Source organism: Theobroma cacao, chromosome 2 (assembly GCF_053813885.1).
Source record: "Theobroma cacao isolate CCN51 chromosome 2, ASM5381388v1, whole genome shotgun sequence".
Lineage (NCBI taxonomy): Eukaryota > Viridiplantae > Streptophyta > Magnoliopsida > Malvales > Malvaceae > Theobroma > Theobroma cacao.
The window spans coordinates 8,216,024-8,231,989 of NC_142640.1; the positions used below are offsets into that span (position 1 = coordinate 8,216,024).

The 15,966-nt window shown below is 30.0% G+C and overlaps 1 protein-coding gene, 1 non-coding gene and 1 pseudogene across 2 annotated transcripts; 2 read left to right on the forward strand and 1 right to left on the reverse strand.

The window, feature by feature from the left end:
- Positions 1–2,914: 2,914 nt before the first annotated feature.
- LOC18608428 (phytochrome-associated serine/threonine-protein phosphatase) lies at positions 2,915–7,350 on the forward strand. Its single transcript, XM_018115803.2, has 10 exons — positions 2,915–3,222; positions 3,805–3,951; positions 4,067–4,134; positions 4,694–4,751; positions 5,167–5,277; positions 5,361–5,411; positions 6,218–6,361; positions 6,437–6,532; positions 6,618–6,689; positions 6,909–7,350. Exons 1-10 carry the CDS (start codon positions 3,142–3,144, stop codon positions 6,990–6,992), a joined length of 912 nt encoding a protein of 303 aa, XP_017971292.1. The 5' UTR covers positions 2,915–3,141; the 3' UTR covers positions 6,993–7,350.
- Positions 7,351–9,111: 1,761 nt separating this feature from the next.
- On the reverse strand, positions 9,112–9,571 carry LOC148763978 (protein transport protein Sec61 subunit beta pseudogene; annotated as a pseudogene).
- Positions 9,572–10,850: 1,279 nt separating this feature from the next.
- LOC148763979 (small nucleolar RNA snoR8a) lies at positions 10,851–10,942 on the forward strand. The gene has a single exon (XR_016024973.1). It is a non-coding gene; the product is annotated as a small nucleolar RNA snoR8a (small nucleolar RNA).
- Positions 10,943–15,966: the final 5,024 nt, after the last annotated feature.

The following is a 15,966-nucleotide window of genomic DNA, read 5'->3' on the forward strand; positions in this document are numbered from 1 at the left end:
CTATCTATTAGATATATATCTTCAAAACGGATGAATATCCACCTTTTCATCAAGAAAATAAAATATATATAGTATAAGAAACTTAAAATTTGCATAAGAGAACATTAAATATAAATTTTATTATTAAAACACATAAAAATTCTTAATAGACATTCTAAAACATATCAACTTCTTAATAGAGTTATACTAAAACATACCAAGTTCCTAATAGAGTTATACTAAAACACATCAACAAACAATTGAATAAATTTCATTATTGGGATTTCCATTACCAAACAAATGATCAATTTGTGCTTCAAGTAGGCAAAAAATTAGCAACATCCAAGTGTGTTATATCAACTTGTTTATCATCTTCAACAAAATTTGTTTCGATATTTTTTCCTTTATCTTTCAATAATGCTTGATAAAGTTTAACAAGATGTTCTGGCGTACGACAGTTACGTGACCAATGGCCTCTCATGCCACATAAATAACAAACATTTTCTATATTCTTTTTATTTTGTCCACTTTTATCTTTTTCTTATATTTTTTCACTATTCATCAATTTCTGGTGGACGTTCTTATTATCAGAATGATAATTTGTATAATCACCATGATTACAATAATTATGGTGACCTTTTCTACGTCCACAGCTATGATCGCAATTATGACCACGACCACGACTATAATTGCTAAATGATGTCACATTCACTTTAAGGAATGAAACAAAACCAGTTGGGTGAGATTTATGATTTTTCATCAATAACTCATTATTTTCCTCAACCATAAGAAAATATGAAATCAATTCAAAGTATTTCTTAAAGCTTTTTTCATGGTATCGCTACTACAAGAGCACATTTGAGGTATGAAAAGAAAAGAATGTTTTTTTCTAACATATCGGCATCGGTCACCTTTTCTTTGCACAATTTTAGTTTAGAACTAATTCTATATAATGCTAGGTTATACTTACTTACAGTTTTAAAATTTTGCAATCGCAAATGCATCCAATCATAACGAGTTTTTGACAGAATTACTATTTTTTATTGGTCATATTTTTCTTTTAGACTTTTTCAAAGGTAGATTGGATCTTTTATTGTGAGATGTTCAATTTTGAATCCTTTATGAAGATGGTGGCAAAGGAAAATCATTGCTTTTGCCTTACCTTGATTGGATGCTTTATTTTTGATTGTGTCTCCAAGACTCATATCATATAAATGAATTTTAGCATCTATAATCTAAGATAGATAGTTCTTCCAAGTAATATCAAGAGCCATAAATTTAAGCTTTGTAAGATTTGACATGGTGATTGTTTAAAAGAAAAGCATAGATGTTAGTATTACATAAAATATTATTATCAGTAAGCAAAACAATAAATTGGCTGATGAAAAATAATTAATATAAAATTGAAAATTGACTTATTGTAGATTGGTAAAATATGGGCACAACAATAAAGCGACGATAGCCAAAAATTACTTGAAGAAAAATTGAACTTCGACTTTGAGATAATGATAAAAGTTAAATGATAGCAAAACTTGAGAGATTAGAGCATCATGCTGATAATGTATTATAAAATATAATTTAAAAAAACAAATAAAGAAAGAAAAGAAAAAGAATAACTATAGAATAAGGTATTTAAAGGAAGAAAGAAGATCTTATTGAATGTGTGTTTACAAATGAAGTGAAAGGTCTATCTATAGACTAATAACCTCTTATTTAGATAGAATTTACAAGATAAAAATAATACTAAGGGATTAGATGGATGGATTAAAACGAAAGTAGGTTGATAACTTAAAAAAAAAAAGATGAATGGATTAAATTCTAGTGTTAATCCAATCTAATTTACTTTCAAATCTAAATATAGATAACATAAATGGATATTCACAAAAATATTCATAACAAAAAATGAAATATTTTTTAGTTGTATTGCATATGTTTTAAAACCATTACTAATTTGATTAACGGAATTGATTAAATATATATTTGCTTAATGAAAGCGAAATTCAACTACTTAACTATAACTTTTTTTTAGTGAAAAATCAATAATTTTATTATAATTTAAATACAAAATTTGGTGAAAAAATAATTAATTCATTATATTTCTATTAGTTCTTTGTTTTAATTTCATTTCCTCCACATGATTTATCTTTTAGTATATCCTTTATTTATTTTGGCATAATGTTTAAAAAAGTTATTAAATCATTTAAAAAAATTTAAATAAATCTTTATTTTTTATTGCATTTTATCAAATATCTTAATTTTATTTATAGTCAAATATATTCTTATTATTAATAATTAACTGATTACTATTAATTAAAATATCTTTTGTTATTTTATATATATGTGATGTTGATGTAGATTGTGAAAATGTCACATAATCATGTCACGTTAACATATCACGCCATAATTTATTATGACATGTTAGAATGACATACTAACATCACATGTGTATAAAATGACAAGTGATATTTTGACAAATAACAATTAATCAATTATTAATAATAAAGACTTATTTGAATTTTTTTAAATAATTGATGATGGTTTTTTAAATATTATGTAATTTATTTTTAATTCTCAAGAGCTCTCTTGATATGCAATTTTAAAATGAAAATTCTAAATTCAATATTTTATTTAACAAACGTTATATGTTTCACATATATCACATGCTTCAAACTGAACTCGATTTTGATTTTATAATAAGCAAAAGTTTAATTGGGAAAATGATCATAAAATAAAAAAATAATTTCACTGGCTTAAAATTCTTTTACGCTAGTAATCAGCACGCTGCAAGAGATATAAAAAAACAAAAAAAGGCAAAGGAGAAATAATTAGGGTATTAATTGAGACGCTGTCGTTTTCGCTACCCTTTTAAGCCTTTTCCACATCTTCCTTAAAATGAAAACAAAAAATAAAAACTAACGCCCAGATCTGTTTGTATGTTGGGCTCTATTGTTTAAACGAAAGACGGACGAAAAAGCAAGAGAGAAAAAAAAAAGAGAAAAGAAAAGTGTGTCCATTGAATTTTTCTTCTTCTCGCAGTCACTCCTCTGGTTAAAACCCTAGATACTGGGAGAAGAGCGTAAAATTTTATATTTATTCTGGTTTTTTTTCCCTTAAAGAACACACCAACAGAAAAAGAATTCAAATTCCAAAGAAGAGGAATCGATGGATTTGGATCAGTGGATAGTAAAGGTTAAAGAAGGCCAGCATCTTCTGGAAGACGAGCTTCAGCTTCTTTGCGAATACGTATTTCTTTCTCTTTTTTTTCTTTGTTTTGTTTTGCCCATTTCTACTTCTAGGGTTTTAAATTGGTTATCTTTTCTTTATGTTTACATTGATGCGTAAAACTAGGGTTTGTGTGGTTTCTTTTGGTGATTGAGAAATTGAGAGAAATTCGAAACTGAATGCTTGATTTGTTAAAATGAAGCTGAGCATTTGGAAATGAATTAAGAATTGCAAGAAAATGTTAGCTTCATTTCTGTACTTGAAACTTATGGCATCTGTGCATTTTTTGTTTTAAAATTTTAGTGCTTAATTATTCTATCTGTTAGTATTGTTTCTAAAGAATTTGGGACATATAACTGAGTTATTTAAGTTTTATTTTATAATAAAAGCAAAGCTTCCAGACCTGGAATAACTTGCATTTCTCAGGATTTTATTTGATTCAAGAATTTTATGCATAATTTTTTGTTTTATATCAGTTGTAGTATTTAGTTTCTATGTTATTCATTTTGGTGGATTAATTTGGTTGTTGTCAACTTGCATATTCTTTGTGTCATTTAATCTGAATGTGGATCATTATTTACTTTATTTTGTAAAACATTACAGGTAAAAGAAATCCTCATTGAGGAGTCGAATGTTCAACCTGTCAACAGTCCAGTAACTGTCTGTGGTGATATCCATGGCCAATTTCATGATTTAATGAAGCTTTTTCAGACAGGAGGTCATGTACCAGAGACAAATTACATTTTTATGGTATAGTTTAGATTTCCTGTGTGGAAATTGTTGTGAAAATTTTATATGCTGTCGATATCTGTTATAGATTTTGGCATCAACCATCGGGTGCTAAAATTCGTTTTTCCTTGGACAGGGAGATTTTGTTGATCGAGGTTATAATAGTCTTGAAGTTTTCACTATTCTTTTGCTTCTTAAGGCAAGGTATGCCCTCTGGATACATGCTTAAGCATCTTATAATTTTGATCAGGGTTTATCTCTTGATTTTCAACCATGTACTTGGGTGCATTATTTCTATGCTCGTGACTTGTTCGCTGTTCACTATGTGATTACCTGCCCAATTCTCTTGACCTCTAATGTACAATGTACCTTCAAGTTAAGGTGTATCTGATCTTTGTTTTCATCAGCACCAATGTACACAGTTCAAATTGTTGAGTGTGGTATAGGAAGAACAATCAATGCTCATTCTTATTTATTTTGAAATTACTACTTTATTTCTACTTCAGGTGGAAAGATCCTCTTGAAGCTATCATGGTGTTTTGGCAGCAAGATAGTGGGATATATTGTATACATCGTCATTCTTGCATTTAAAAAACTCAAAAAACTGATATCATGAGTTAGTTCTGCTATTGATTTTTCTAAGAATTTTATAAGGAAATTAAATTTCTGGTTCTGTTTCTTTGGCGTGTTAGGTTATTAAATGATGTTTCTTGTTTGAAATAAGAGGTAACATTGTGTTTCGCTTATATGTTCTGAATTATAGGTACCCAGCTAATATCACTCTCTTGCGTGGGAATCATGAAAGCAGACAGTTAACTCAGGTGTGCCTTTGAATTATACCACAATGGAACATGCTTGTAAAGACCTTATATAATAAATGCTTGTTCTATTGTGTGCAATTAAAAGTATGTCAGACTGTCTTTTCTTTTTCTTTCTTTGAAGCTGTCTCTTGTCATGCTTAAAGCTTGGTTATAGTTTCAGGATTACTTTTTTCATTTTTCTCTTGAGGACAAAAGGAATTGAATGCCTTTCGAAGGGCAAATTACTGAAAATCTGAGGTTAAATTTTGAGAGTAGTAGTCTGAATGTGACGATAATAGTTATTGGAAGTTCTATTTGCAATACTGTATTAGTTTGATTTTTAGGGTTGTTGAGTAGTGCTCTGAAGCTGGAATTTTTGAGAAAAGCATCGCAAATGCTGTGGACTGACAGTTGTGGTGTTCATTATCATGACTAGGTTTATGGTTTCTATGATGAGTGCCAGAGGAAGTACGGAAATGCTAATGCATGGCGGTATTGTACAGATGTTTTTGACTATCTTACGCTTTCAGCTATTATAGATGGGACTGTAAGCATTTTCACTCTACACCATCTATATCTAAGCACCTTATTTGCATCTCTTTAATTGATCTATTAGTTTCTATTTTGCAGGTACTTTGTGTACATGGTGGCCTTTCTCCTGACATACGAACAATTGATCAGGTATATTTCTTTTTGGCTTAGGTTTTGGTTGACTGGAGATGTGTATTTACAGCAATCCTAGAAGTTCACCCAATTTTTAACTTATCATATATTTCACTTGTTCTTACTTCTACTTGTCATGTCCTGTATTTTTAGAGTATTTACAAGTAGTCCAGATATTTGTTGTGATGGCAACTTGCGTATGTTGAAGTTTAGGCTAGTTCTCTAGTTTATAGCATGAATAATTATGTAGTACACTGGTGTGAGACATCTTGAGGAATGAAATAAAAACAAGGAACGTATGGTGGCTCTTTTCCTCCTTCCATTTGAGGGGAGGGCGAAATTAGTAGTCAACAGAAGATGACGAATTTCTAAAGAAATAGTGTGAAGTCTATAGTTCTTTTTCATTGATACTGTGGACTGTTTGAGCTGTGTTTAGACTCTCTGAAGAAGTTGATTATGCAAACTTTCTGGTTTTTGTCCGTTAAGGGGTTGCATTGTAGCATTGGACTTTATTGACTTTGTAACTATCTAGTGTCAGGATTAATATCTTCCCTATTCATTTTAGTGAATAACCATCCACTCCAAATCTTATTAAGTAAAAAGTAAGAACTGGGTTGTGCATTTGCATATTATTGGGATTCTTCCGAAGGGATAGTTGACTCTTTAGTCAATCATCATCTATTTCACATAGGTGGTATTTTCCTTAACAAGTACTAGTTTTCCCAATGGAGTTGTTCGACTATAAGTGTAGTGATTGTTAGTTTGTTTTGTCATTTCATTATATGATGTTGATGTGCATTTTTTTTCCTCTGCTTTTATGCCAGATAAGGGTAATTGAGCGGAACTGTGAAATTCCTCATGAAGGCCCATTCTGTGATCTCATGTGGAGTGATCCTGAAGATATTGAAACATGGGCAGTCAGTCCACGTGGAGCGGGTTGGCTATTTGGGTCCAGGGTCACATCTGAGGTAATTGATATCATCTCAGTCTATGCTTATGTTGTCATGCTGAAAGAATAATTTTGACCTTTTCATCCATTGCAGTTTAACCACATAAATAATCTTGATCTTGTTTGTCGAGCTCACCAACTTGTGCAAGAAGGTCTTAAGTATATGTTTCAGGATAAAGGCCTAGTAACTGTGAGACACTAAAGCTCTGTTTTCACCCTTTTTGCTTTATGGTATTAAGAGCTTAATGGAATTTCTTGATTATTGATTTTTTCAGGTGTGGTCTGCACCGAATTATTGTTACCGTTGTGGGAATGTAGCTTCTATTTTGAGCTTCAATGAGAATATGGTGAGAATTTTTTTCTTGTGCATTTCTTCTACAAAAGACCTTAGTCTGCCTTTGGTATCAAATTTAATTAGGATTGCAGGTTGTTTTTCCAGTTATGTCTGTTAAAATGGTTACAGCAAGCAAGATCTTTCCTAGGTCATAGCTAGTATTGATAATACTGTAATCTCTTCCTCAAAGTGGTTCTATTCATGATGCTTATTGTTTTTGGTGTTTCTTCAGGAGAGAGAAGTGAAGTTCTTCACTGAGACGGAAGAGAATAATCAGATGAGAGGGCCCAGGACAGGAGTTCCTTATTTCTTGTAATCAAAGGGAGTTACATACTGCAGTACTTGTAAAATTATCCAAGCATTTGGTTGTTCAAAGGAGGTGTAACAAGGAAGCCTTGATATGGTGTTTGCAGATGGACCTGTCCTGGAAATTTTGTCTGGTCCAAGCTGCTTCTGGGGTACTAGTGGGATGTGTGTCAAGGTTGCTGTGTGTTGCAACATGGCTTTTTCTTTAAACGTCGGTCATCATTCCCATACGTTCTTTATTAATATATGCTACTTGATGTTTAGTTAATGTCTGTTTTGAATTCCTGGGTTGTGTATTTGTTTCATTATGTATACTGCTTCATCTAGTTCAAAAAATTTATCATTTTATGTTTTCCTTTGTACTGAAATGAGATTGGATCAATTTTGTTTGCAATTGGGATTCTTGAAGTTGATTGTGGCAGTTCCAATTGTATAATGAATTGTTTCTGTTAATCAGCTGCTACAGGTTCTAATTTCTTGTTCACTTGAAGATTGAAGCTGGTTCATGGAAATGAATCAAAAAGCAGACATGTTTGGGCAAGAAAGTACACTTATGTCATTCTTATTAATGCTAGCTTGTCGGGTATCTGGAAATGAAGAATTTCATCAGTTTTCTAGGAAAAATAAATAGGTCAATCCTGGGATGTTTCTTTAATGTTTATCCAGAATTAATATGATTGGTTCCTACTTCATATATATATATATATATATATATATATATATAGAGAGAGAGAGAGAGAGAGAGAGAAAATTGTGAAGAATAATTTTGTAATTTTAGAAATAACTATTAAAATAAATTAAACTGTTTTTAACTAAAGTTAGTCATTAGATGAAAAAATTGCTTTTAAAATTATTTCAAATAAATTAAATATTTCCAATTTTATTTTTTCCTCGTTTGTCTGCTGTGTTGATTTTGTTGTGCTCTCTATTATTCTCTCTTTTCATCAACTCTCTTTAATTTTACCACTATCACCGTCTCTCTTTATTCTTGTCATTTTGTTAACTCGTCGTCAATTTACAAGTTAAAGAATCATCAATCTACAGATCAAAAAATATAACATGAAAGATAATAACACATTTTTGGATCTATTAGATTACAATCACAAAACCCCCTATCATTAATCTATAAATCAAAAAATATGACATGGTGAGTAACAATAGGTTTTTAAGTTTATTGATATTGAGTTTTCAATGATGCAAGTCTAGTAGAACATACCTTAGTATGTAACAAAGTGATTCATGCTTTAGCATGTAATATTAGTAGGAAAAAGAAAGCTTTGGCATGTAACATTTGGTGTTGAAGTTTTAGTCTTGGCATGTAACATTTGGTACCGAAGCTTTGACCTTGACATGTAACATCTTTTGCTTTAGTTTTAGTGCTTTGGTTTTGGTGTGTAACATCTGGTGCTGAAGTTTTGGTCTTGGCATATAACATCTGCTACTGAAGTTTTAGTATGTAACATCTTTTACTTTGGCTTTAACGTGTAACCTTTTATAGTGAAGCTTTGGCCTTGGCATATAACATATTGTGCTAAAGCTTTGACTTTGACGTGTAACATTTGCTGTTGAAATTTTGGTGTATAACATCTTTTGCTGAAGCATGTAACATCTACTTAGGCTTGTAGTGTCTTTGTTTTTCCTTTTTGTTATTAAATATGGCATGTAACTTTCTTCTTTGTATTTCACTACAACATAAACACTTGAAATTAAAACGTGTAACAACTTTTTTTCAACTGTAATAATATTTTTTTAAGCATAGCATGTAATAACAATATTTTTTAAACATAGTGTGTAACTTGTTTTCTGTTTTTGTATTTCACTAGGATATAAAACTTTTGAAATTAAATACTTTCACGATAGAAATAAAAGTTTAAAATTAAAAAAGAATTTGACGTGAAAATGAATATGTATTGAAAAATTATTCAATGTTGCTGGAATAAAATGGATTTGGACAAAAAGATATTATCCAAAATCCTCTAATTTAGATTTTTGGTTATTTTATTTGTTTTTAATAAAAGAAAATTAAAATATGCTAGTATTATAAAGAAAAGAGAGAGAAATCAAATCCATCAAAACAAAATTGAAAATCAGCATATTGAAACTTAATTTTGCTAATGTTAATACATTTTTCAAGCCCCTTTACAAACAAAGTACAACTTGCCCATGACATGGAGAATGGCAACAAAAGTAATGAAACCGATGCTCATGACAAGCATGACATTTGGGGAGATTTTGAGCCTTGGTCCATCATTTATTTAAACTGAAACATAGTCCCAATGACCCCTCTGAAGACCGCACCTCTTGTCATTCTTCTCTTCCTCATGCTTGCAGCTGTAGCTGCACTTCCTCTTGATGGAGCTATTCCAATTGCCACTTTTGAGTTGACTTAAATTTCAGATAGTGTAGTTTGAATATAAAGAGATTTCATTAAGGGTAATTTTATCTAAAAATCTTTTCTCTTGACTAAAAATAGTTAAAATTAAAAAGATAGTTATTTTTTAAAATAGTTTAGCTTTTAAGGGTAAAAAAATTGTCCCATATATATATATATATATATATATATTGGTGAAAAGAATAATAGTAACCCATCATTTTCACTAAAATATCTTGGTCAAAGTACTTAAATTGTTTCTATAATAATAATAATAATAATGTATTTTCATCAATTTAGATTTGTATTTAAAATCTGGTCAATTTAGTCTATATTTTGAAAATTAAAACAGTTTAGTTTCTTCTCATTAAAGTTGATGATATCAATGTTGACATGGTAAATTTTATTGATGTGGCAATGTTATATGGCACTGACACGATGATGTGGTGTGCCATGTGGCATTGATATAAGGATATTGTAGTGCCAAGAAGCATAGATATGACGATGTGGCAATGTTAACGTGGCAAATTGAGAAAAAGATTTAAATAAAAAATCTAGTTCACGTTATAAGGATTAAATTAAATAAAAATGTATAGTACAAAAATTAAATTGAACAAAATTGATGTGTTTAAGGATTAAATTAAATAAAAAGAATTTTAAAAATTCAAATATTTGAGTAGATACATGTACTTAATAATAAGCAAATGTTTAAGTGTAAAAGATTTATGGTATTGAGAAATAAATATAAATGTTTTCTAACAGCATCTAATTTGCCGTTAATAGGATGACGTCAATGTTGACATCAGTGCCGACGCAGCACATTTTGATGATGTGGCACCGATGTGATGACGTGGCATGCCATGTGGCACCGACGTGATGACGTGGCATGCCATATGGCATCGACGTGATGATGTGGCATGCTACGTGGCACTACAATGATGACATGGCATTGACATGTCAACATGTCAGTGCCACGTGGTAGATCAAAATTTGCCAAGAATTTTTTTTTGTGACATGTCATAGGGATTAAATTGAATAAAAATATATAGTATAGGGATTAAATTGAACAAAATTGAGATGTTGAGAGACTAAATTGAAAAAAATATTTAAAAAATGTAAATCTTTAAGTAGATGATTAACAAGCCAAATATTTAAGTGTAAAAATTTGTGGTGTTAAAATATATATATAAATATTTTCTTACTTGATTATTTGATTTTAGAATATATACATTAATGTATTTTTTTTTACAAAAATTAAGTTTGAATTCTCTTTATATAAAATAATTTTAAAAAAATGCCATACCTAAAGTCAAATTTAGATGAATAACTTACATTGTGTTGGAATAAAATAATATAAAAAGACTAAATAATTTTTTTTATTTATAATAGTACAAAAATTTGAAATTTATTTGACTTAGTTTTAACTTGAGCTGAACTCAAATTAGCAAAATAGATTAATTTAGTTTTTCTTTTAAAATAATGAAGAAGGGAGATATAGAGTTAGCGATGATTATAAAAATAATTTTTCGTTCTGACTTGCTTAATTTAGACACTACAAACCTCTTATTACAACATAGGATTTGAGTTACTCCACCCCTTCAATTTTTTATTTATTTTTTATATTTTTATATTATTTAATATTTTTGGTTATATTTTTTAGGTTGAAATTTTTAGAATTAAAGATTGCATTTGTGATTGATAGAGTTAAATATAATTATAAATATTTGTATAATTTTGTTTTGTATTTACAAATTTTTTATAGATCTAAATTAATAATTTAATTTAAATTGAGCACAATTTGATTGTGATATTTGAAGTAAAAGAAAATCGTTTTATAAGAAATTTTGAGTAAATTTAAATAAAAGATAAATTGGGTAAGGGTTGAATAATTCGAAAAGAATAGTTATTTGTAAATTGTGAAAGTTGTAACTAAATCAACTTATTTTGTTAATTTGAATTCAGGTCAAGTTAAAAATTAAGTCAAATAAATTATCAATTTTTATACTATTATAAACAAAAGAAAAAAGAATTTATTTAGTTGTTTTATATTATTTCATTCCAACATAATGTAAGTTATTCATCTAAATTTGATTTTAGGTATGAATTTTTTTTCAAAATTTTTTTATAAAAAGAGAATTTAAATTTAATTTTTACCAAAAAGATAAATTAATGTACATATTTTAAGATCAAATAATCAAGTAAGAAAAAATATATATTTTTTAATAGCATAAATCTTTTACATTTGATTTATTAATAAGTATATCTATCATCTACTTAAATATTTATATTTTTTTAAATATTTTGTTCAATTTAGTCTCTCAATATCTCAATTTTGTTCAATTTAGTCCCTATACTATATATTTTTGTTCAATTTAGTCCTTATGATGAGACACAAAAAATTTTTTTAGAAAAGTTTTGATCTGCCATGTGGCACTGATATGTCAACATGTCAGTGCCATGTCATCATTACCATGTCATCATACTAGTGCCACGTGGCATTGCCATGCCATCACGTCGATGCCACGTGTCATACCACGTCATCATGTAGGTGCCACATCATCAAAATTTGTCATGTCAACGCTGCATCAGCACTGACATCATTCTTTTAATCGTAAAATTAAATGTCGTTAGAGAGAAAAACTAAATTGAAGCAATTCTTAAAATTAAGGGACTCAATTAAACAAAATGCATGGGTACAAGAACTTCCCAAGTATTTTGACCAAAATTAAATTTAAATTCTCTTTTTATAAAAAAATTTTATAAAAAAAATTCCAATATTATTTTTAAAGAAAAATGCATAGTAACTCTTTATCTAAAAAAACTAATGAAACAAGAAGCAAAATCAATCTTGTGAAAGCACGTGAATATTTGGGCCATTGGTTGGTGCATGATCCCTTACCTAAAAAGTAAGGTTTGAAATCCAAAAGATTCTTTCAATACACAATCACACTTATACAACATCTTCCATCAAAACCTTATTGCAACACAATATAATTATGGAGCCCAACTAAAGGCTTCAAGAACAATAGAGCTTAGCACAAGCAAATACACTATCACATCATATAATACAGTGCCTATTTGGGTTGGTCTTTTTTCAATTTATTTATCTCTTAAAAGCAAAAATAAAGTCAAGTAGGATTTTTAAGAAGCAAAATTTTTCTAAAAAAAAGCTTAATGAAAAGCTCCACTTCTCTTCTTTTAAAAATACGGTAACTTTTCAAGAAAATGAGCTAGAGAAGAGGGAAATTGATTGAGAGAGAAGGGTATTTCTTGAACCCTTTACCCTTGCCCTAAACCCTCTACAAAGGATATTAAAAAAGAAAAAAAATAGAAGACTTAGTAACAGAATAGTAAAATTTATGATTTTTTTGTTCTTACAAAGATTAAAGAGAAGACCCTAAATTAAAGATGTATTCATGTACTATTTAAGGTTTTCTCACTTTTTCACCAAAAAATCTAATGCTATTACTATTATACAAGTTTGAGAGTTGTTCCGTTTCTTTATAGATTTCTTTAATTTTAACATATGAAATCGTATATAAACTCGAAGCAGACTTATTTCACTTTAGTTTGTTAAGTAACTGAAGATGGTATGAATACCCTTTATGGTAATTTTAAACGAAATTAGAGCTTATACAATTTATTTTGCCAAACAACTTACCAAACAGTTTTAGCTTTATTTTAAAAGCTATTGCTTTTTTATAAGAGCTTTATAATAACTTTTAAGTTAAAAAAAGCTAAGCCAAATAGGCTCATATATCCATCTGCTACAACTTTGGGCTTCCCCATTTTATAGAGTTATTTTTATAAATATCATAATTAAAACTATTATTACTTAATATTTTTTAATAGACTTGATATTATTTTTAATAAGATTATTTCATAATCCATATATAAAAAGAAACAAAAAGATTTAATTGTCTTTTTTAATATATGTATGGAAACCAAACTAAGTCCATTAAATGCTTTAATGACAAAATAATTTACTAAGTAATCATCTCATTTAACGTTGTGATTTTAAATACTTGACAAAATAAAATTTAATATTAATAAAATTTAACATTTTCATTTTGTCAAGAGTTCTATAAATATTTTGTCAAGTACTCAAAATCACAGCATTAAAAAAGATGATTAAAAAAGACAATTAACTCTTTTTGTTTCTTTTTGTCAATGGATTATGAAATAATAATTTAAGTGATAATAGTTTTAATTATGATATTTATAAAAATATCTTTATAAAGTATTAAAAATTTCTTTTATAGAAGATATTGAAATTTTTTTTTTAGAAGGGGAATTCAAACTTAATTTTTGCAAAGAAGATACAGTAGTGTACCTATTATAAAATTAAATAATCAAATAAGAAAACATTTATATTTATTTCTTAAAATTTTGGCTTATTAATAAGTATATGTACCATCTATTCAAAGATTTGTATTTTTCAAATATTTTTTGTTCAATTTAGTCTTTGAACATCTCAGTTTTTGATACTTAAGTTTTGTGTATAAAAGACTAAGTAAGCCTAACTAGAATATTGCAGAATAATGCAGAAACGTAAAGAACATTTTGAAGAACAAGAATTTGGGAAAAAATAATTATATTATTTTCAGAGAAAAACAAAATAACTAAATCCTAAGCAAATAGCTTGAATAGTTGATTACTTGGATAATTTGATTCTACTGCCTTTCAACTAATCCTAAAGGTAAAGGTGCTATTTATAATATAGCATATCCTAATCTTAAAGAAACTCTATTTCTAGATGTAGTACAATTAGAGTAGATAACAAGAGATATAATTAAATTATGTGTTTTATTCCTAATTAAAATATAGCTAGCCTAAAGTCTTAGTTTAATTTAACAACTAAGTAGGTAGCTATACACAAGAATTCTAATATAATAAAACTACCCTTCATGCAAGTAGTCCTCTAAAACTCAAACTTTTTGTGCAAGTGGGCAGCTAGTGCGCATCTATCTGTGGAGGAGGCTGGGTGCATATGGCTTTTTATGTGTGGCCTATATCTTGGCGAAACTTCTTAGTGCAGCGTGCTTGCAATCCAATGGTGTGCAACCAAAGGTTTGTGGCCTTTTAGTGTGCAGCATTCTCGCAAAACGCTTTATGGAGTTTAGCCCCTTAAGAGTGAAGCCTTCAAATGGGTGGGCCTCATTGTTGAGGTTTATTGGAGCACAACTGTGATGCGCGTTAGCCCTTATCGCTGGGCTAGGGTGTGTGCGACATATGCGAGCTATGTTTGCATGCTTGTTTAACATGTAGGTTGTCAATATATACGGCCTATGTGCGCTCCTTGAATGTGCGTGAGCCTAGCGCATCGAGCTGACGTGCCAAGTTTGTCGATCTTCCCCAGGGGTTGGTGTAGCTCGATCATCTTGATATTAAGGATGCTTGGACATCGTCGATTATTGGTGGTTCAATGATGGTTGTTGATGAGCTTTCTAGCCATGTCATCTTTAAACTAGAATAATCGTTTTGGGGTTGTGCAACACTTGTTTGTGTATTGGCTCGATAGTCCCTACAAGCTAGGCATGTCATGAATCCATGAACTATTACATTCTCCCCCACTCGATCTAGGCAATGCCCTCATTGCCCCATGGTTTCTCTCTACAGCAAATCTTCAGCGAGTTCTCCACGAGTGTCGTGGGCTCATTTGAGGTAGCCTTTTGTTGGTTGTCTTGGGTTTCTAAGTTGAAAAGTGTTCTGTTGTGCAGATGTCTGGCTTGCTGTTGGCCTATAAATCCTCCTTGGTGCACTCGTGTAACATCAAAGTGCATGGCTCTTATGTACACAGTGTCTCTGTATGTGGCACACATTGAACACTTTGGGTGGGAGCTTGACACCTTAATAGTCAATCCAGTGTCAAAGCTCGATTAATCAAATTGCACAGTCTGGAAGTTATGGGGTGCAGCTTCCTGGTACTTGTCAGCTACATGCAACACCCTATGTTTGACACCCCTAACATGTTCTGCTAATTGCCAATGCTACTATTGCATTGCTACCATTAATTCATCCAGCCCCATGTTGCTGCGAATTAGCATATCCATTTTGTTGTGGTATTCCTTACGAAGCTCATCGTTATTAAACTCCAACTCTCAAATGTTAGCCTTGACATATTTGAGGTCTGCAAGCACTTCCTTTTTAACGGTCATCTCCAAGCGAGATATAAACCATCAAGTGCATGCAAATTGTCCTTAGACTCATAATGCTTCGTGGCACATGTGTGCGCAGTTTCTATGTTTGCAACGTTCACATTATCTTGAACCAGGACATTCAAGCAAGACATGGTCTGGTCACTAATTGACGTTGTTCTCCTTATCATTCTTCTTCAAGTTCGATACCAACTTTGTTTAAGTTAGTGATCCTATTTTGTTACCACCTTTCATAACTGTGATTTTGAATAAATTTCTTTTCTCCTTGGCTTTTGAAGTTGTTGAACCTTGTCTTGATATTGATTTTCCCTAAAACTTGGGGCTTTTCAAATCTTTCCTAAGCTCTGATATTGACTTTCCTTGAGAATTTAAGCTTGTCGAACTTAACTTAACTCTGATACCAATTGTCACGAGTTTGGAACTTTAATCAAGATCTGTGTGGCACTTAAGTCTTG

Bases quoted from the DNA above. Each gene is read 5' to 3' on its own strand.
- LOC18608428 (XM_018115803.2), top strand. From the start codon at position 3,142: ATGGATTTGGATCAGTGGATAGTAAAGGTTAAAGAAGGCCAGCATCTT. The intron at 5,412-6,217 runs GTATATTTCTTT...CTTTTATGCCAG, and splicing joins ACATACGAACAATTGATCAG to ATAAGGGTAATTGAGCGGAA. The intron at 6,362-6,436 runs GTAATTGATATC...CATCCATTGCAG, and splicing joins GGTCCAGGGTCACATCTGAG to TTTAACCACATAAATAATCT.